The 19,733-nt window shown below is 61.7% G+C and overlaps 1 protein-coding gene across 3 annotated transcripts in view; it reads right to left on the minus strand.

Moving 5' to 3' along the window:
* Positions 1-19,733, minus strand: part of CAMTA1 (calmodulin binding transcription activator 1) — a 797,376-nt gene that overhangs the window by 207,884 nt on the left and 569,759 nt on the right. For all 3 annotated transcript variants that reach the window (XM_036255211.1, XM_036255212.1, XM_036255210.1), the window contains exon 6: positions 15,127-15,198. In XM_036255211.1, the coding sequence (XP_036111104.1) occupies positions 15,127-15,198 (72 nt within the window). The remainder of the gene's footprint in view (positions 1-15,126; positions 15,199-19,733) is intronic.

A 19,733-nucleotide genomic window follows, 5' to 3' on the forward strand; every position in this document is an offset into this window, starting at 1 on the left:
GTCTGTACCTGTGTGCGTGCGTCTGTGCCTGTGCGTGTGTGTCTGTACCTGTGTGTGTGTCTGTACCTGTGTGTGTGTCTGTACCTGTGTGTGTGTCTGTACCTGGATGTGTGTGTGTTTGTATCTCTGTGTGTGTGTCTGTACCTGGATGTGTGTGTGTCTGTATCTGGGTGTATGTGTGTCTGTACCTGGATGTATGTGTGTCTGTATCTGGGTGTGTGTGTGTCTGTATCTGGGTGTGTCTGTGTGTATCTCTGTGTGTGTGTCTGTGTATCTGCATATGCGTCTCTGTATCTGTGTGTGTGTGTCTGTACCAGGGTGTGTGTGTCTGTATCTGTGTGTGTACCTGTGTGTCTGTGTGTATCCCTGTGTGTATGTCTGTGTATCCTCTATGTCTGTGTATCTGCAGATGCATCTCTGTATCTGTGTGTGCCTGTGTGTATATGCGGATGTGGGCCTTGGCGTCAATCTACATGTCTGTGCTACACTGACACCAGAAAACACCGTGTGCTGGAGCTGGCTAGTCCTGGCTTATGAGAGCTGCTAGTTAAGTTTTCAAGAATGTCGCAAGCCGATGGACATCAAATTGGACTCTTGGACTTGGTGGGAGTATTTACACCATGGGAACTGGCAGGTGCTGCTGGTCCGGCATTTGTTTCTTGTTTTTCCGGGACATGTCTGCACACGGATCAAACCCTGGCCACCGCTCGGCGGCCACACCAGTTCAGGGGCCGTGGTGTGCTGCCCGAGAGGCACTCGTCATCCCAAGCCGGTTCTGTTCCAGCATCATTTCTGGGGCTGAAGCACAGTCTGCTCCTGGCAGCAGCCTGGTCTCTGATCTGATCGAGGTTGACTCGGCTAATGTTGTGAGCTGGCGCTCTCCGCTCAGACTCCGGCAGGGGCGGCGGGCTGTGTGCTGAGGTGGCCTGGGGTGCCGGCTCAGAATGCTAAGAGGCTGTGGAGTGCCCGGTCTCCACGGGAAGGGGTGTCCTGGAAAGAGGCCTGGCCGTCAGGAAGCAGGGTTCAAACCTAGTGGCTCCTGTGATTCAGGGCACCCCACGGTGAGTTGCCCAGCCTCCCTGGGCAACAGCTTTCCCACGCAAACAGGGGGTTGTGCTGTGTTCTGTGGTCCTTTAGGCTTTGCCTCCAATGGAACTGACACCTCCCAAATCCAGGGGGGCCTGGCCTGGTGGGGTGCTACACCTGACTTAGTGGGAGGGGCTCCTCTGGGCCCCCTTGCCCAGCCGCCCAGAGCCCCCCAGGGCCCTGCACCCCAGGAGACTGCCAGTGATGCTGACCAGGGACGACGCTCCCTCTGCTCAGCCGTCTGCCTGCTGCTGCCTGAGCTGCGTCATTTGTCAGGACTGGGGTGTGGCTGAAGCGGCACCATGCCACCCCTGGGCCTGGCTCAGGTGCATCTCCCCGCCCCAGCTGCTCCCGGGAAGCAGAAAGCCGGCACCAGGGAGCATGGCAGCGGCTGCCAGCACGCGATGCCTGTCGGGGGGCGGCGGAGACCGGGCGACCTTCCCCCTCACCCCTGGGGCAGTGGCGCTGACACACCCTGGAGAGAGGGGATGTGCCAGGGCCTCAGGTGACATGCGGACTGCAGCTGCCTGATGCTTGAACACGGGGGCCTGGTGGTTTCAGTCCCAGAGGCCGGGGGGCAGGGAGGGCAGTGGCCGGGAGAGGGGGCTGAGCTGCAGGGTCAGGCAGGACGAGATCTCAGGGCAGGGTTTCTGAATCCTCGCTCCTTGGAGGCAACAAGAGGAGCTGGTGCGGGTCTGGGCAGCTCCGGAGATGCCACTGGAATGAGCTGGGCCAGCCCCCCGCGGTGAGCCCAGGTCTTTGGCTGTGAACCCAGAAACAGGGGCTCAGCGGAGGCAGAGGAGCTGGTCAGGGAAGGGAGGGCCCAGTCCCAGGCTCTGTGGGCCTGGCTGTGAGTGGGCAGCCCTGTCTGGGTGAACCCGGGCTTGTGACCGCGTGACGATCGTGGAAACAGTCACCACGCTTTGCTGAGTGCCCGTGCTGGACCTGAGCAAAACGCCTTGGGATCTCGGAATCCTTAGGAACCGCACCGTTTCACGGGCGAAGAAACTGAGCCCCAGTTTGGGGTCCATGAGCCCGAAGGGGCACAGCTCCTCGTGGCCACAGCCACGGGATTAGAACCCAGGCCAGCCAAGCCCCAGCCTTTATAGCTGTTTCAAAGCCAAGCGGCTAGCAGAGAGGCCTTCTCCAGGGCTCCCCATGGCAGAGGCTGGGGACCCTCCCTGACGGCAGGGCCTCTCCTGGCTGGTATGGGGCTCCCAGTTTACTATGGGGTGGCTCCATCCCCTGCCCCTCAGCTGCCAGGCGCACCCCCCAAAGGCCAGCACGGGCTTGAGACCTTAGTTCCCCCACACAGTTCCCCCAGGATAACTCTGGGTGGGGCCAGGAGCATTCACAGTGCAGATCCCCCCACGAGACAGGGGGCATGGCCCCACCACACCTGTGGGCTGCCTCCTGCCCTCCGACTTCGGGGACCCCCACAGCCGTCGCCTGAGCCCCTCCGAGCAGCGGAGACCAAGAGCACAGAGGGCAGGACGGGCCCCACGGAGCTCATTTCTCTGGAACCGACGGTGTTTTCCGGAGAACCTCGTCTCTGAATGAAGAACTCTTCCAGCAGTTCAGGGTCAACAAAGCTGTCTGCACTAACTTTCCTCTTCCACCTGAGAAGCTAACCTCGTGGAGATGACCCGGGCCTCACGTCCCCGGGACTGCCCTGCTTGGGCAGGCGGAGACTCTGGGGCCTTCTCCCCAAGGCAAGGCCGGTTGCAGCTGCGTCTCTGCGGGGCGGACCTTCTCCCTCTTCAGGAGGAGGGGGAGGCGGGACAGCACTTCCGGAAGAGCCTGTCCGTTCTGATGTGTTTACCAAGCTGACACTCGGAGCCCTCGGCTGGGCTGGGCGTGGGAGAGTCTGGGAGCAGCGCCAGGAAGTGGCCCCGGCCCAGCCCTCAGGCGACCTGCCTCGTGCCCACCCAACCCACATGGAGCACATGCCACGCGTGGTTCTAGGCATTCAAGGTACCGCAGCAAACACAGTAGAGTCCTGCTCTCGGGAGCTTCCTTCTGCAGGATGGGGGTGGGGTGGGAGGACAGACAGTAACTAAGTAACTAAGGCCCTGACGTTGCAACAACGTGAATGAATCGCCAGAGACGCTGAGGGCTAGAGCCTCCCCCAGGAGCACATGCGGCCTGATCCACTTACATGAGGCTCTAGAAGGAAACACTAACCCATGGTGGGAAGTCAGAGTGGTGGTGGCCTCCTGGCCTCCCAGACATGGAGGTTGGGACTGACTGGAAGGGACATGAGGAGACTTTCTGGGGTGATGGTGATATTCTAAACCTTTTTTTTTTTTTTTTTATCTTCACCCGAGGACATGTTTGCATTTATCTTCAGATAGAGTGGGAGGGAGAGAGGGAGGAAGAGAGAGAGACACACACACATTGAGTGGCTGCCACCCACACGACCCCAACCAGGGCCAGGGACAAACTGCAACCGAGGTACGTGCCCTTAGCAGGAACCGAACCCGGGCCTCTCTGGAGGCTTTAACTGCTGAGCCAAACCGGCCAGGGCAATATTCTAAATCGTGATGTGGGCTGGGGCTCCATCGGTGTGCTGATTAGAACCCATCACTGAGTACATTAACGTTAGGCACTCAATGGTTTTCATTGCGTATAAATTTTACCTCAAAGTGAAAAAAAGGGGGCCGCACATAAATGTTGAACCCCAGTTAAGGATACAAGGTGCACTGCTGTTGGAAATGCATGAAAAATTGACACAATAAATTGCTGGATAGACGGACATGTGATAACACGATAGAGTGAAATGTTAATGGGAGAATCTGGTGGTAGGTATCAGGGTGCTTGTCTAACTCTCTCAACTTTTCTGTCCACTTAAACATGTCACACTCAAATGTTGAGGGGGCACAGTGGTGTGAGGGAGGGAACGTTCGGTGGGGTGTCAGACAGACCTCACTGAGCAGCTGACAGTTGAGCCGAGACCTGGGAGACCCAGGCTGGTCTCCAGGCAGCGGGAAGAGCAGGTGCAAAGGCCCTGAGGCCAGAGAGCTCGGCTCACTGGAGGAGCAGGAAGAAGATGGCGTGGCTGGAGAGAGCTGAGTCAAGGAGGAGCAAGGTGCTGCCAGCCCTTGGAGGGCCTGGCAAAGGTTTGCTGTTATTCTATGTGTCGAGGAGACGTATTGAACTGATTGAAAGGGAGTGACATGTCACAATTTGGGGTCTGAGTGGCCCACTCTGGCGACTGCACGGAGAATGGACCATAAGGAGAGATTCTCACTGGCGCAGGAGAGAGCCACGGTTTCATGAGAAGCGGAGGCTACAAGTTTAGGACATATTTAGGGAGGAGTGCAGTGAGGAAAGAGAGGAGTCAGGAGTGGTTGGCACCAGCCCTGGGTGGCTGGCAATGTGTTTGCTCCAATGAGGAGGCTGGAGGAGGACCGGCTGGTGGGGGGAATCAAGAGTCCTGCTTCGGAGATGCCGATTCAGCGTTCAGGAGGGAAACTGAGCAGACGGCTGGGTACGAAGGCCCGGCCTTAGTGGTGCGGGATGTGCACAGGTGAAGACGCAGGAGTCGTTAGCATGACACCGGCATTGAAGCCCCGGGGCTGGAGGCTCGCGGCCCGAGGAGACGGTGGAGACAGAGAAGGCCTAGGACCCCCGAGGTGCTCCACTGTCTAGGGTCTGCGGGGAACAGGCTGTGAGGGAGATGGCCGGGTGTATCCCAGCAGCAGGAGAGAACATTCCAGAAGGAGGGAGCGGCCCACCTTGGTAAGTGCTGCAGGCAGCCTCATGGCGACATGGAGAACAAGGAGAGCCGCAGGGTGCGGGGCAAGGACAGGATGGGAGGCGGGCAAGGGGCCACACACAGACACACGTCTGAGGACTTGTCCTGAAGGAGAGTTCCGTTGTGCGGGAGCGTGTCCACCAGCGGACAGACAGGGATGGCCAGGTGGGACAGAGGAGCCAGGGTGAGCAGAGGGGAGTGGCAGAAAGAGCAAAGGACACAGGCAGGACTGCCGAGGATGGGTGAGGGCTCCCTGGTTCCAGAGACTTCCGTGAGGGTGCTGTGGGCCGAGGGCTCCCCACGCTAGGTGTGCCTCTCCCTGCGGGTCCCACAAGGCTCACAGCGCCTCCCCCAGGAGCCAGGAGGACAGGATGGCAACGTCCCTGCTAATGTTGCTGGTCCCCGATGGGGACCTGGGCTTGGAAAAGGAGAGGGAACAGCCCCCAGGAAGTCCTGTCCATTTTGGCCTGGTGGTGGGGATGGGCGAGAAGTATCCTTGGGGCCTCCCAGAGCCCTTTACTGGGAGGGGAGTAGAACCAGGAGGGGAGGCGTGAAGAGCAGCGATGCCTGTGCACACCTGTGCCCACCTGTGCTCACCTGTGCTCAACTGTGTTCACCTGTGCCCACCTGTGCACACCTGTGTTCACTCGTGTTAACCTGTGCTCACCAGTGCTCACCTGTGCACACCCGTGTTCACCTATGCTCACCCGTGCACACCCATGCTCACCAGTGCACACCCGTGCTCACCCGTGTTCACCTGTGCACACCCATGTTTACCTATGCACACCCGTGTACACCAGTGCATACTCATGCTCACCCATGCACACGTATGCTCACTCGTGCTCACCAGTCCACACCTGTGCTTACCCATGTTCACCTGTGCACACCTGTGCACACCTGTGTTCACCTGTGCACACCTGTCTAAAATCTTTTGCCATGAGTCTGGGAATACCTACAGCCCGAGGGCCATGGAGAAGGGTGATACAAACAGCCATGGTGCCGTGTCACGGATCCGAGTCTCTAACACGCCCAGGCTCCCTAACTGTCACCCGCCAGATGCCGGGGGCCTGAGCCTGCACCTGGCACCCACACACGCAGCTTCTCACCAAAGACACGGTTTTCCAACCGACTCTATCGCACTGCATCGAATTCCGCTCCTGGCCCTTGGAGCTCTTTCAGAGGTAAGAGAGTGTTTCCCTGAGGCAAACTTTTGTCTTTCGCTTTGGAAATCACTTCCCCCTGCGCTCCAAAGGGGACGGCGACATCAGGACGGAATGTCAGCGGAAGGGTACATGCAAAAGATAATTAAGCCAAAGCTCCACGTCACACGCCATCTAGAAGGGGAATTAAGTGCTTCTGCCTCCTGCCCGTGTCTGAAGGATGGTGTGTCAGGGATCCAGAGCTGTCTGACCTGGTAAATAAGCACAGTCACCAAACTGTATCGCCCATTGTACTGCCTTCACACGAAAAGCAATTGCTCAGCCAGGCTGACCACACGCACCGTGGACGCACAGACCCCTCTGCAGAACTTGAAAAGTTCGAGGTAATCAGACTAATTGATAATTCCCATCTCTAGGGGGCCACAGCGGTGGCAGCTCCATGCCCCCTGTCTGCCATTCAGCCCTGTCCTCTGCTGAAGGACGCAGGAGTTTGCAGGACAGCAGCATAGACGGCGGTCATCACAGCGGGTGCTGGGCGTGACTGGAAGGGGAGGTTCCGCGTCACTAACCGCGTGTCAGGTTCCTGCCTGAGACTGCAGGGCGGATGAGCACCCAGGCTTGTCCTCACGGTCGCTTGGGGCACACCGGGCATCGTGCCGTTTGAAAGGTGGTCTGGATGGACCATCTTGGGGGCTCCCCCTTCCCAACTATGCCCACCCGGCCAATCCCCTGGAGCAAATGACGACCTCGGCCAGCGCTGCCGGAGGGCTTCCGCGTGCCAAGCATGACTTAAGACCCCGGTGGGTTTCGCTCAAGTCTTCCTCCCAGGGACCTCCGCACAGAGGCGGGTAGTCGATGCCTATCTGACAAACAGCTAAGATTCAGAGAGGCTGACGCATTTGGCCAGGTACGTGCCCAGTAAAAGGTGCAGCTGAACTCGAACTGTGGGCCTGAGAGGACCACAGGCCCAGGTGGTTCCAGCGGGAAGCAGGGGGAGCCTTTCCGCTTGCTTCACTGTCCCCCACACTCAGTGCCCACCTCGTCCTCAAGGTGAGGGCCGAGCCCCACCCCCAGCCCAGGGCAGACAGCCGTGATGTGCATGGTGACCTGCTCCCGCAGACCCCCTGGGTTGGTGACCAGCTGAGAGAGCCAATGGCAGCCTCTGCCTGGATGTCCTGTCCCCAGAGGAGGGGATCAGGAGGAGGGAATCTTCTGGAAAGTGCCCAGTGCCTTTCCTTAGAGAGAATAACGGCTGGTTTGGGGGCCACGGTTTTCCGGAGGCTTGCGGTGGCCCAGCAGAGGCCTCGGCGCCGTAAGTTGCGATGGAGCGGAGGTGCCCATGGAGGGAGATGTACCACGCACGCAGCCTTGGCGGGGATCCCAAAGTCTTAATGGAATGGAGCGATTTTGTGCACAGCACAGTAAATTCCCAGTGTCCACCCTGTCACATCATTCAGGGCACATCACGCAGAGAAAGACATGGACGCTGCGAGTTACAATATAGCCGAACGGGCAGGAAGCTGGAGAACCGCTCGACTGGCCGCTCGGGTCACTCTCCCGCGCTCTGTCCGACGCTCCTGGCTGCCGGTCCCTCCGATACCAGTCCCCCAGCGCCCGTGAGGCGCGTCTGGTCTGGTGGCCCGGTCCTGCAGCTGTCCTCCAAGTCACCACGTCCTGCCTGCCTGGGGGCCTCCTCCACCCTGGCGTACCTGGCCCTCCACTCCCGTCCTTCAGGGCCGACACCCCGAGTAGCCCCCAGCCCCTCACCCTTCCTGCCTGACCGTGACCGTCTCTGTCCGGCCGTGAGGTCACACGTGGTGTCTGCACGTCCCGGCCTGCTGACCGGCGACAGTTACAACGCTCTGGCCTCAGTCCCCGCGGCATGTGGCCGGTGCTGCTGTTACCGGCAGCAGAAGTGACGATGAAGGGCCTGGGCAGCTTCCACGGCAGCACCGAGCGGGCAGCCTCTGCCGGTCCGGCCCCGTCTCTCCTGCCTCCTCTCCTGGGCCCAGCGAAGACTGGGGGGCATGGGGCTCCCCCTCCCTCCCTCCACGCCACCTGACTGGCACCTGACCTCAGGGCTTCTTCTCGAACAGCCCTGGTGCGGACCTGGAGCCTGTGGGGCTGGGACCCCAACCAGACCTGTTCCGTGCACGTGGCCCGCACCCCTTCCTGTTCGTCCACCCCTGAGCTGGCGTCCTCCCCCAGCCCGCACCATGTCCCCTTCTCTGGATTCGTGGCTTTGAGGTACCACTTTCTAGGCACATAAGTTCAGGGTCGGAAATTACTTTGATGCCCCGGGTCCTTCACCCGCCACTCCACACAGGCGTCCTCCCCATTGGGACTCCCTCCCTGTGCTACCCAGCCCTGGAGGCCGCAGGGTGCTCACGTCAGCTGGGAGGGGGCAGCCAGGGGAAGGACTAACAAACCAGCATCAGACTGTTCTCCTCCTCGGCATCGCGAGCTGGTCCCCGGGAGGCACCCCCAGGTCTGTGAGCTGCTCCCCCTCTCAGCTCTGCTCGCTGCCACGCCCGTGTCCCTCGGGTCTGGCCACTGTGGCCCGTGGGCCCTCGGGGAAGGGACTGTGTCTGAATAAAGGGTCTGGGCTCAGCCCTGCCTGCCCCCCTCTTCGGGGTCCCCTTGTTCTCCAAGACCCTGCTTCTTCTTCTGTGACAATCAGAGTGAACTCACCCAACACCGCGTCCCCCCCAGGCAGCTGTGAGAACAAGACCCGGACTTGGGGTTCCAGCAGGCGCTGAGGGCTGTTGGTGCCGGGGCTGTGGTGTCCCGGGGCCACTGTGCAGCCAGGAAGACCCTCTGGCCCAGCCCAGCCCACACGTGGCACCTGCCATGCCTGTGCGTTTGGTGGCTGAGGATACAACGCCAGGGCCGGGCTTCGCTATCACAGCACATGTCGGCACTCAAGGTCTGGCTGCCCTGGGTCGCCGTCCCCTCCTCACTGACCCCGGCCAGGGACCCCTCTGACCAACACGCCTCCCTCCTTGAAACACGCGGATCAGAGCGTCCCTTTTGGGACAGGGAGTCAGCCTCGTGGCAGCGCGTGTCTGTGTGAGCCCAGCCAGCCTCATCTGGTGGCCCCGCGCAGAATCTTCAGGTCGCGGGCCACAGGCAGGGTGTGCGCCTCAACGGGTCCCCCCGCCTCTGCCTCACCCCCGGCACAGAGCGCGGTTATGGTGCTTTGTGTGAAGTTGTAGTGTTTTCCACAAAACATGAGCGAAAGGGGGACAGAGAAACAGAAAGGAGGAGGAAGGCAGGAAGAGAGGAAAGGAGCAAGGGAGGAAGAGAGAAAGGAAGGAAGGAAGGGAGGGAGGGAGGGAGGGAGGGAGGAAGACAAGAAGGGAGGAAGGAAGATAGGAAGGAAAGGAGGGAAAAAGGAAGGGAGGGAGGAAGATAGGCAGGAAGGTAGACAGAAAGGAAGGCAGGAGGGAAGGCGGGAGGGAAGGGGGGAGGGAAGCCTGGCCTCTCTTCTGCGGGACTGTCCCGCATCTGGGTGGCCTGCTGCTGGAGTGCAGCTCACCGGAGGGGACAAGCCTGCAGACCGCAGGGTGAGTGCGGACTTGCGCTTCTGGCCGCCCTGCTCAGGCTCTGGTCCCTGCGGGGACCCAGCTCACCTGCGGGCACCCCTGAGTCTGAGGCCAGGTGCCAGGTGGGGCTGTGGTCCCGGGGAGTGAGGAGGGTGGTGGGGCGGCCCTAGGCTCTTGAAAGGGCTGATCATCCCCAGACAGCTTTCAAGTCTATTTTTGGTGGAGGGACTTTCTAACAATGACAATGCCAGGACTGCTCCTCAAGCGCGTCCCGTTTCCGGCTGCCGAGGTGGGGCGGGAGGGAGGGAGGAGAGAGGGCCAATGGGTGCTCCAGGCGGGTACCCCAAAGGGAAGTCTTCACACAACTTAGGGAGCAGGGATGAGTCCCAGGACCCTGCGGGCTGCCCCCACCTGCCCCCACGGCACCCCGCTTTGCTGCCTCAGGGAAGCGATGAGCTCTGAGGACCCTTCTTAGGGAGCCAGAGGCAGTCGTCCAGAAAGGGACCATCATGTTGCACCGAAGGGGGGGCCTGAGGGGCCTGTTCAGAGGGGGGAGCCCCGGGGTGCAGGGAGGGAGGCCCCTGGAGAAAGACAGGCTGCTCAGGACACCTGGGGTCAAGGCCGGTATCTGGGGCGGGGGCGGCCGCTGGGCTGTCCCTGTGGTGTCCCAGGATGTGAGCGGAGGTGGCTTCTCTGGGGCCCTTCCTGAGCGCTGGGGTCACCTGGGGAGGCTGCTGGCCCAGCTCCCCTAGTGGCTGGTTTTAGCCCCTCTCCTGACCCTGAACAGGGTCCGCGCGGGCCCCTCCCCGGGCTCCCCGGCAGCCCGGCTGTTTCTGTGGGGAAGGCCTGTTGTCAGGGCTCGGTGGGCATTGACCAGGCCGGGGGCCCACAGCCCCACAAAGGGATTTAGGGCTTCAGCTCGACCCCAGGCTGCGCCCAGCAGGTTCGGGGAAGCAGGGGTCTCGTGGGACCTGAGGGGCCTGGAGCTCTGTCCGAGCAGAATGGGGTCTCACTCCTTTCCAAGGGGGCAGAGTCCCGTGGGTGGGGCTTCCCTGTACTCGCAGGTGTGGGGGCTCTGTGGGGACCGTGGGAGCCTGCTGGGGCTGGCACCCCACCACCCTGCACTCCTCTGGCCTGCTCCACGCCCCCTGCTCGCCCTGGGGCTTGGTGGGAACGGCACCCCAGCACGACCCCTGCATGGAGGCCAAGGCCGGCAGCACCCCTCTCTGGCCGCGTGACCTGGGACCAGTGCTCAAAGCCGTGTCTCCAGTCTCTCCCTCTAGGAAGGGGTGACGATGACACCGGGAGACAGAGAGGGCAGCTCCGGGCCCCCTGACTGGCTCACTGTGGACCTCCTGGAGCCTGGCCTTCTCCCGGTGACACGGGCCCGAGGTGAGGTCCAGTGCACTGCCCAGCCGGGAGCTGTGCCCTTGTGGCCAGCTGTGTGGTCACAGCTTCCGATGTTCAGGGTCCTCAGGGCTGGAACCCGACTCCTCGTACCCCAGATGTCCTAGAACTCAGACCCCAAACGTGTGCTGTTCTCCAGCAACCCGAGAGCCCAGTCCGTGGGTGCCGGGGGCGCGCAGCTCTGTCTGCGGGCCGGAGGCCTCTGTGGGTGCGGCCGGGGTGGGCCGGGAGGGGCCCGCTGCCTGCACCCCGAGAGCTGGTCCAGAGCGGCGGAGGCAGACACACAGGACACACCCCCTGCTCCGTGGAGCATGGAAACAGTCATCAAGCACTTTGGAGAACAAGGCAAAGAGGAAAACACTCATTAGAGGCAGAAATAGTTTCCAAATGAGCCACAGAGTCGCTGGGAAGTCTGGCCCGGAGGGGCCTGTCCTCCTGGGGCGCGGGCAGGGGGGACCCACACAAAGGGAAAAGGGGATGCCGGAGAGGACCAGGGAGGCCCTGAGCCAAAGCACTCAGAACCCCAAGCAGGAGAGGCCACGGGCAGCGATGGAGGCCCTTGCTGTCTGACTCGGCCTGGGGGTAGCCCAGCCGGCAGGAGGGGGCTGCACCTCCCCCTGCCCCAGCAAAGCTCAAGGACCAATAGCTGCAGAGATGAGCACGTTCAGGAGGCAGAGAGAGAGGAATGGGGTGGCCTGAGCCCAGCCTGGCGCCACCACCAACCCGCGGGGGACCCTGGGCCTGGCCCTGCCTTCCCAGGGCCTCCGGCTGCAGCCAGGTGATGTACTGGGCAGGTCTGACGGAGCCTGGGGCCCTGACAGCTGTGACAACGGGGCCCCAGTGATGCCGATGACATGACAAGAGGAGGTGTGCCGGCCCGCGGCGGGGGCTTCTCAAGGTCACAGGCAAATCTGCCAAAGGCCCTGCTGCAGCTGGAGAAGTGGTCTGAGCTCAGGTGGTTTGGACTCAGAGTGGCCTGGGGTTTCCAGATGCCACCCTGGGCAGGTGACCTCACGGGCTACCTCCAGTCACAGCAGTGACCTGGTACACCGACGGGCTAATGAAGTGGCCTGAGTCCCTTCACTCCAGGGGAGACCCTGCTCACGTCCTGACACAATATCTATTAGCACTGGGGGGAGGGAGGGAGGGGGCGGCGAGAGGGAGAGAGCTCCCCTGAAACCCGCTCACACGGAAGCCCTGGGTGCCCGTCAGCTCCTGTCTGCCCCTGAGCCTCTGCTCTGATGGGCATGGCGGCCTCCGTGCCCGGGTCTGGCAGGCTCACTCAGCCGGCAGCAGAACCACGGCCCTCCCTGTCTGTCTGAGGCTCTGTGCCGGCTGCCTGGGGGCCGGAGGGCGGCAGGTCCCCCTCAGGAGCCCACAGTCTGGCTGCAGAGGAAACCGGGCCTGGGCGGGCAGGAGTCCCGCTGCAGAATCAGCCGGAGGACCTCAGAGGCTGGAGGCCGCTCTCGGCCTGCAGGGCACCACAGTCAGCTGAGCCGGGACAGCCGCAGGGGTGGAGGGGCGGCCCCTCGAGGAAGTCCTCCTTCACCCAGAGCCCACCTCCCAGCCTCCTCCCAGCCCCTTTCCTTTCTGGACGCCTCCCCCATCCTGGTCAGTCGGCTCACCCTGGGCAGGGCCTGTGAGGTGCGTGGCCAGGCCCCTGCCCCTTGCCCCGCAGCCTGTCCTGTTCGGGCACCAGGCTGGCTTCTCTGGAGCCCGGCTGGCACCTGGGCGGCCTCCCTCCTCGGTGCTGAACCTTCGCGCCCACCCCATCTTCCTCTTGGTGACTGGTGTCGGCCACACTCGGGCCAGTGTCCATCTGGGCCAGTGTCTCGTGGCTCCTTTCCTGCTTCCTCCCAGACAGGAAACCTGGCCCCGCCGTCGTGATCCTGGTGATGTAATTAGCACCGGAACTAATGGCCCTGAGCGGCTGGCCGGTGCGTGGGCCCTTGGCTCTGCACGGACCTGAGTCACACTAATTGCTTTGGCCTTCGATCCTCGACCTCCCACTGCCCGGACCGACCGGGAGAGGAGCCCCACAGCTGTGTGCATCCCTCCCGTCACCTGCTCCCCAGCTAAGAGCCGCGCTCCAAGCAGCCAAGAGGGGTACGCTGACAGTGCCCCGGGAGTGGGAGAGAAAGTAAAGAGGCCCAGATTAGCCCTGAAGAAACTGGATCTGGGGGTGCTGGCCTCTGCGGGGACTCAGGCTCCCCCACCTGCTGGAAGAGGACAAGCCCAGGTATGTCTCAGCACAAGGCGGCCAAGGACTGAAGTCCCAGGGAGCGGGACCGGGACAGAGGAGTGGAGCCCCCTACTCCCCGCCTAGCCCCAAAGCAAGCCAGGAACACCCAGATTTAAGAGGAACCTGGCTTGAGGCACCTGACTGAGTGGGATCCAGTTTGGGGAGTAAAAAGCTCAGACCCCCGGGCTGCCTGACAGTGTCGGATTCCGGGGAAGTAAATTTAGTGGAATTAAAAAGCCACGGAGCGCGATGGAACAACAGGTGGCAGATGGAGGCTGGGGTGCAGGAGGGCAGGCCTGGAGGGGGCGAAGCACCCGTACAGCAGGCCGCTGGGGCTGCTGGAGCGGCTGGCTGGTGGGAGCCGGCTTTGGGGTGCGGCTCCAACAGGAGGAGGGAAGTAGCCAGCAGAGGGGGAGCTTGGGGAGGTGTTCTGATGGGACATGAAAACCGAAAAGGGTTTAAAAAGCCCAAACAGGACCCGTCAGGGATTGGGAGACCCAGAAAGGAGTGTGCAGGCAGAGGGTGACCCTGGGACGGGGGGCAGGCTCTCACCCCCCACAGCTCGGCTCTCCCACACTACCCCCCCCCCCGGCAGGTACACAAGAAAGCCACTCGCTAAATGGCAGAACGCCTTGGGTCCATCCTTATGAGCCAGACTGGGAATTGTCATCCTGTGACCACCGGAAGGTCCCCCTCACAAGGACACAGGGCCGAGCAATTAGCAAGCCAGGTGCTACCAGGCCGACGCCCAGGAGTCAGACCCTGGGGAACTAACCACAGGGATGTGCCGGGAAAGCGGCGTCTGCAGATCAGCACAGCCTCAGACGGGCTCGGGCGTCATCCACTAATGAACTCAGACAATTATTTCTGGGAACTGAGGGAGAACGGAAAGGCTTGGAGCGGGGAAGCCTTGGCGTCCACACCGAGATGGCTCTGGGCCCTGCAGACACCTTCCAAGCCACCTTCCCTGAAACCAGGGGCCTCCCTGCAGCCCGTGGACACAGCCGTCTTCTCGGGAACACGCGCCACACCCCAAGGGCAGGGAGATCCGCAGACGCGGGGCCTGGGGGCTGGCGAAGCTGAACAACGGTGGATGCAGACAGCCCCACAGCGGGGAAGGCTGCAGGCAGCAGTTCCTGGGTGGAGGCAGGAGCAAGAACTTGGGTGATGGTGCCCTGCCCACCGGGAGGGGTTCTAAGAGCAGCTGCCAACCAGAGGCCACGCTTCGGGAGAGACCCAGACGCAGCCTGACTGGGCGCATCCCTCAGACCTCCCCACTCGCACAGCGGCACCTTTTAGCAGGAAAGGGACCAGCAGTGACCACCCATCGGCAAGACGGCCCCGTGGTGGCCCAGGGCTGACTCAGCCAGGCTATGCACCAGCACCACGGACAGCGACCTGGGAGCCTGGGGACCCTATTGGGCAAGGACACCTGGCAGCTTCCCCCGCCACTTTTCAATCCTGCTACGCAGCAGACATCACAAATCGATTACAGAACTCCTTCCCACTGAGCCTGGAGCTCCCCTGCTCCCGACAACCGAACCACCGGCCCGATCAATCCAGATCAATCCAACCGCAACTGGTGCGCGTCCAGGAGCTGATGTTCCACACATGCCAACAACTAACCCACAAGAGAAAAGGAAGGTGCAGCTTTCAACTGCGGGGGGCAGGAGGCTCGGCCTGCCTTCTGTCCCATCCAGAGGACCCGAGGCACTCTCGAAACACCTGGAGAGGCTCTGTTCCCCTGGGACCGTGAGCACCACCCCCACCCACCAGCGAGCCCCCGTGCCACACGCCAAGCAGAGCTGGCCAGTGCCGAGCCCCGGGCCTCAGCCAGGGGCCGCCGCACGCGGGAGCCCCACCCACTCGGTCCCTCCGCAGCCCCTTCCCCGCGGAGACGGAAGAAGAAATCCAGTCCCAGCCACCTACCTGAAGGAGCCAGTAGCACCTCCGGTGGAAGGTGGGGATGATGGAGGAATGGACATAGCAGCCGTACAAGCACTAGGGAGAGAGGAAAAACGAGAATTCAGTTGGAAAGAAGGAAGGGAGGCAGGAAGACGGCGCAACAGAGAAGGAGCGAGGAAGGACGGCAGACACGGCCAGCGCCCGGGGAGACCGAGAGCGGGCGCCTCTGCGTCTGGCCCCAGGACCGAGAACCGGGTCTGTGGCAGGACGGTGTCTGGGAGGCACAGCTGAAGTACCAGAGGGACACCTGACGGGCAGCTGGGCGCTCACCCTTTCGGGGGCCGTGGAGGCGTGTGAGGACCCAGACAAGCCAGGGGCCAGGGGGCTGCACATACGGACACAGTTTTGTCTATAATTAGGGGCTTGAAGTTACCCTGAAGTTCATTCAGGGAGCCTACGTTAAGGCCCCTTGGTGGGCAGGGAGGGGCGGATGGTCACAGAACTGATTCACATACACACACACTGCAGACCTTTCCCAGGCCAAGGAGCGTCACGCCCGACAGGGCAGCCCCGGCTGGCGGGAGCCCAAGGCTGGTGGGCCGGGGAGGCAGCACCCCCAGGTCTCACCTCCAGAGCCCCCCTTCCCGGTTCTGACTTACAGTTTATTTATTCACAGATTTGTCTGTTCTAAGTATAAACCTGCACCTTTGGCCGGTTGGATTCCCGGTCAGGGCAGGTTGTGGGCCAGATCCCCAGTGGGGCGCAGGCAGGAGGCGGCCAATCGATGTTCTCTCTCATCGATGTTTATCTCTCTCCCCCTCTCCCTTCTTCTCTCTCTAAAATCAATAAAGGAAAACAATTTTTTTTTTTTTTTTAATTCACGCCTACATCTTTCTTCGGCAGATGGACCTGGCTTTAGAAAGCCAGGCTGGCTCTAAGGGGAACAGAGGAATCGGGCGGGTGGGAGCTCAAGCTCAGGGGCAGCGTGTGGGGTGGGCGGGAGGGGGCACACAGAACCGGGGGTGCAGCTGTGTTTCTGGGGCGTCTGGCTGGCAGAGGCGGGAAAAGGACAAGAAGGGCAAGTCACCGGGCGCCTTCTGACCTCCGAACTCTGAAGGTCTGAGTGGGAGGGGATTCGGCCTTTGCCTTTCGGCCCCCAGTCCCAAATTGGAACGTTCTCCTTCCAGCTCCGTGGGGGTTCCCCTGGGCAGGGCCAGCAGAGCAGGGAAGGACGGCCAAGGTCAGCCCTTCCCCTCCACTGCTCCCCGCTCTCTCGCTCCTGGCCCTCCACCCAGCACCCACTCTGCAGAGCCCCCATCAGACACCTTTGCACCCCCCAAAGACACCAGGTGTGAGCGGCTTCGGCCGCGCCCGGCCTGTCTGATTGGCAGAGCTGAAAGAGAAATCATTTCGGGCTGTGGGATTCTGGCTGTGAGCAAGCGGATCCCGGGTACGTGAGAACTTTCCCACATTGCTGTCAGCTGGGACTTACGCCCCGTACAAACCACACAAACAAAGCGGAAATTAATTTAAACGATTCCCTTGCAATTCTTGCCCACGGAATGTATTCATTATTAAGAAGGCAATATTCTTCCCTGGCATCCCGGTACCCTTTCTCTCTCCGTGTTCGTCGGTCTTTATTTCTGATCACTTGTTCCTTTCCGCCCAAGGACACGCGCATTTGGGCCTCGTTCCCCGAGCCTTTGGCCGCCGCGGGGCCGCCAACCCGCCTTCCCCGTGGAATGGCGTGTCCTCGGGGGCAGCTTCCAGGAGTGTCCCCCTGCAGGGACCTAATGCAGGGGGACATCAGTTCTGTGAGAGTCTCTCCGTCCCCTTGAAATAAAAGGCTTCCCCAGTGCCTTCTCCTCTTCACCTTCTCTCTTGCCACCGCTGCTCCTTGAACTTGGAAAGAACGCGGCTGATCGGCGGCCCCCTGGCCCCCTCCCCTTGCTCTCTGCCTTCCTCTGGGTTGGGCTGCAGCCTCCTTGGACGGCGCAGGAGGGGGCCCCCAGGAATTTGCCCAGCACCGACTGTGTGTCCCTCTGCAGGGCACAGATGGGAAGCGCCTGCCCCCGCCCCCTCTCTCTGGCCCCCTCCCCTCCCCAGAACGGCCCAGAACCATCCAATTGGTAGAGGAAGTGAGAGAGAGAAATTGCCGTCGCTGCATCAAGGCTCATGCATTTTAATCAGAGGAACCCTCGGGGCCTCGCTCAGAACCCAGCTGCTCTATTTTTAGATATTACTCCAACCACCCTGGTGCTCCAGCGTCTCGGGTCTCCACAGATGAGAGGCGCAGTATTAGGAAGGCGGGAGAGGGGCGCTCGGCTGGCAGCGGACCCCTGATGAGCGGCAGCCACGTCACAGCATCACAGGAGGAAGGGAGAGTTCCCCGAGCCCGAGCCCGGAGGACAAGAGCCGCAGAGGCACCAGGCGCTGGGCATCCCTGGTCCCCGGCTCAGCACATTTGCCCCGAAGCTGTGTTCTGGGCTGGAAGCTCCTGGGGGGAGGGAACCTGGGACCTTCTGAAGGGAGGTGGCCGAGAGCTCTCCCACGGTGGCAGGCCCAGGACACCTGTCCCCACAGTGACACAGGAAAGGTCACGCAGACATCAGAGGCTTCAGTCTGGCTCGTGGTCCTGTGAGGTCTCACTAGGAAAGCAGCCTGGAAATGGCCCTGCAGTGAGGGGCTCCAAGGCCCAGTGGCTGGCACTGTCCTCGTGGGGAATGTGTCTGTGGTGAGTGGCGGTCAGCAAGGACAGGCCCCGGAGAGACAGTTCCTGCCGGGGGCGGGAGACCTCCCACTCATCAGCTGGGGTCCTTGTCCTCTGGGCTGTAAAACGGACACCGTCCTCCTGTCCCCTGGGTGGCTGTGAGGGTTGAGAGCTGGCGCTTGGGATGGGACGCCCGGGACAGTCCCTGAGCAGGTGGGGCGGGGGTCAGAGGAGGCTGTGGGGCTTTGAGAGGGGCAGGGTTGGCCAAGGGCAGAGTGGCAGGAAGAGCAGGTGGGGGATGGGAGGCAAGACAGAGCCAACCTTGAGGAGCTGGGATGGACCGGAGTGTCAGTGCGGGGCAAGGAGACTGCCTGGCAGGGGACACAGCTGTCAGGTCACAAAGGGCCATCGCAAGGAGTATGCTCTCCCCTCGGGCAGCAGGGACAGAAGAATGTCATGATCAGACGGGCGATTCAGAGCTCCCTGGGGTAGCCGTGTGGCCAGGCAGCAGAGTGAGGGAGGCTGGGCCCGATGACCAGGGAGCAGGGCAATGGCCACATGTGCCAGGTGCAAGGGCAACGCCCGGCTTCCTGGCGGGGTAGATGGGTACATGGGGTCCCGGACGTTCCCTGGGACAGGAAGCACTGGGGGAGCAGCTGGTGGGAGGGGCTGGCTCCCGATTTCCACTGGGTGACTGAGGAGCTCGTAAGATTCCAGGTGGAGACACGCAGAATGCAGTGGGCCACAGAGATCTGGGGCTCAGTCTGGGCTGGGGCGGGGGTGTCCACTCTGCAATGCAGAGCCAAGCCTTTCAGGGGGGCAAAGCAGGTGACGTGAACTTGCCAGGGCTTGGAGGGCACAGCCGACCGACCGGCCTCACTGGGTGCCCCCACCCCGGCCCTCTCCCCTGTCATTCGCCTCGCAACCCCAAACCACGGCCACAGCCTGCTCGGACCCCAGGCTCCCGTGCCAGCTCCCTTTGCCACCACTGCCCTCGCTGTGCGGTCTCTCCGCCATTTCCGGCCCCGTGACAGTGTCACTGCCGAGCCGATGGGGTTAACTGCAAACTATTTCACGAGGCAGCGTATCGAATCCGCCCCCTTTACCCACTAATCAAAAAAGCAATCCCGTTTGTCTGTAGCAGCCTGTGTTGTACAAACTCCTGGTGTTTTCTGATCAGGCTCCGGGGTCTCCTGGGGTTCCCTGGGTTGAGCTTTTCATTTGGGGGCCATGATATGGTTGGAGAGAGAGTCACATCCAGGGGCTGCTGGATATAGCGTATGTGTGTGCGTGTGTGCGCGTGTGTGCCTGCACACGCGTGTGGAGGTGGGTTCGGGAAAGTCGCACGTCCTGCTTGTGCGTGCACACAGGTGCGCACCGAGAAAGCAGCTAGCTGTGTAAAGGAGGACGGGGAGAGTCTCACCCTGCGGACGCAGGCAACGCGCATCCCCCCGCCCCCCCCGGGGGCTGAAGGCCCGGCAGCGCCCCTTCCCGCGGCTGAGCCCGGCAGTTCTTCTAAAACACTCACAGTGACTTTTATGACACTACGGGGCTTTTTCATTCTTTTTTCCTTTTCTTAAATAAAAGGGAAGATAGAATTAGAGGGGAACCAGTAGCCAACACGGGCTCCATTCAGATCACAGTCGACATTTCCCACAAACAGGGACATCTCTGAAAGGGGCACCGGCCACACATCTCTGCAAACAGATTTCTCCCCAACAGACTCAGCTGCCAGGGAGCCCCCCCGGGCCAGAGGGGCCGTCAGGGCCCACAGCCAACGGCCTCAGTGGACCAAAGGAGGACGCGCCCCAGGACGGCTTTATTGCTGGGGTGTGGGGCCGGGACCCTGCTTTCTTCCGGTTTCAGTGGCTTCACGTGATGTGGCTGATGCTCCATTTTCTTTCTCTCCATCTCCCTCCCT

This window comes from Molossus molossus, unplaced genomic scaffold, assembly GCF_014108415.1.
Source record: "Molossus molossus isolate mMolMol1 unplaced genomic scaffold, mMolMol1.p scaffold_m16_p_12, whole genome shotgun sequence".
Classification (NCBI taxonomy): Eukaryota; Metazoa; Chordata; class Mammalia; order Chiroptera; family Molossidae; genus Molossus; species Molossus molossus.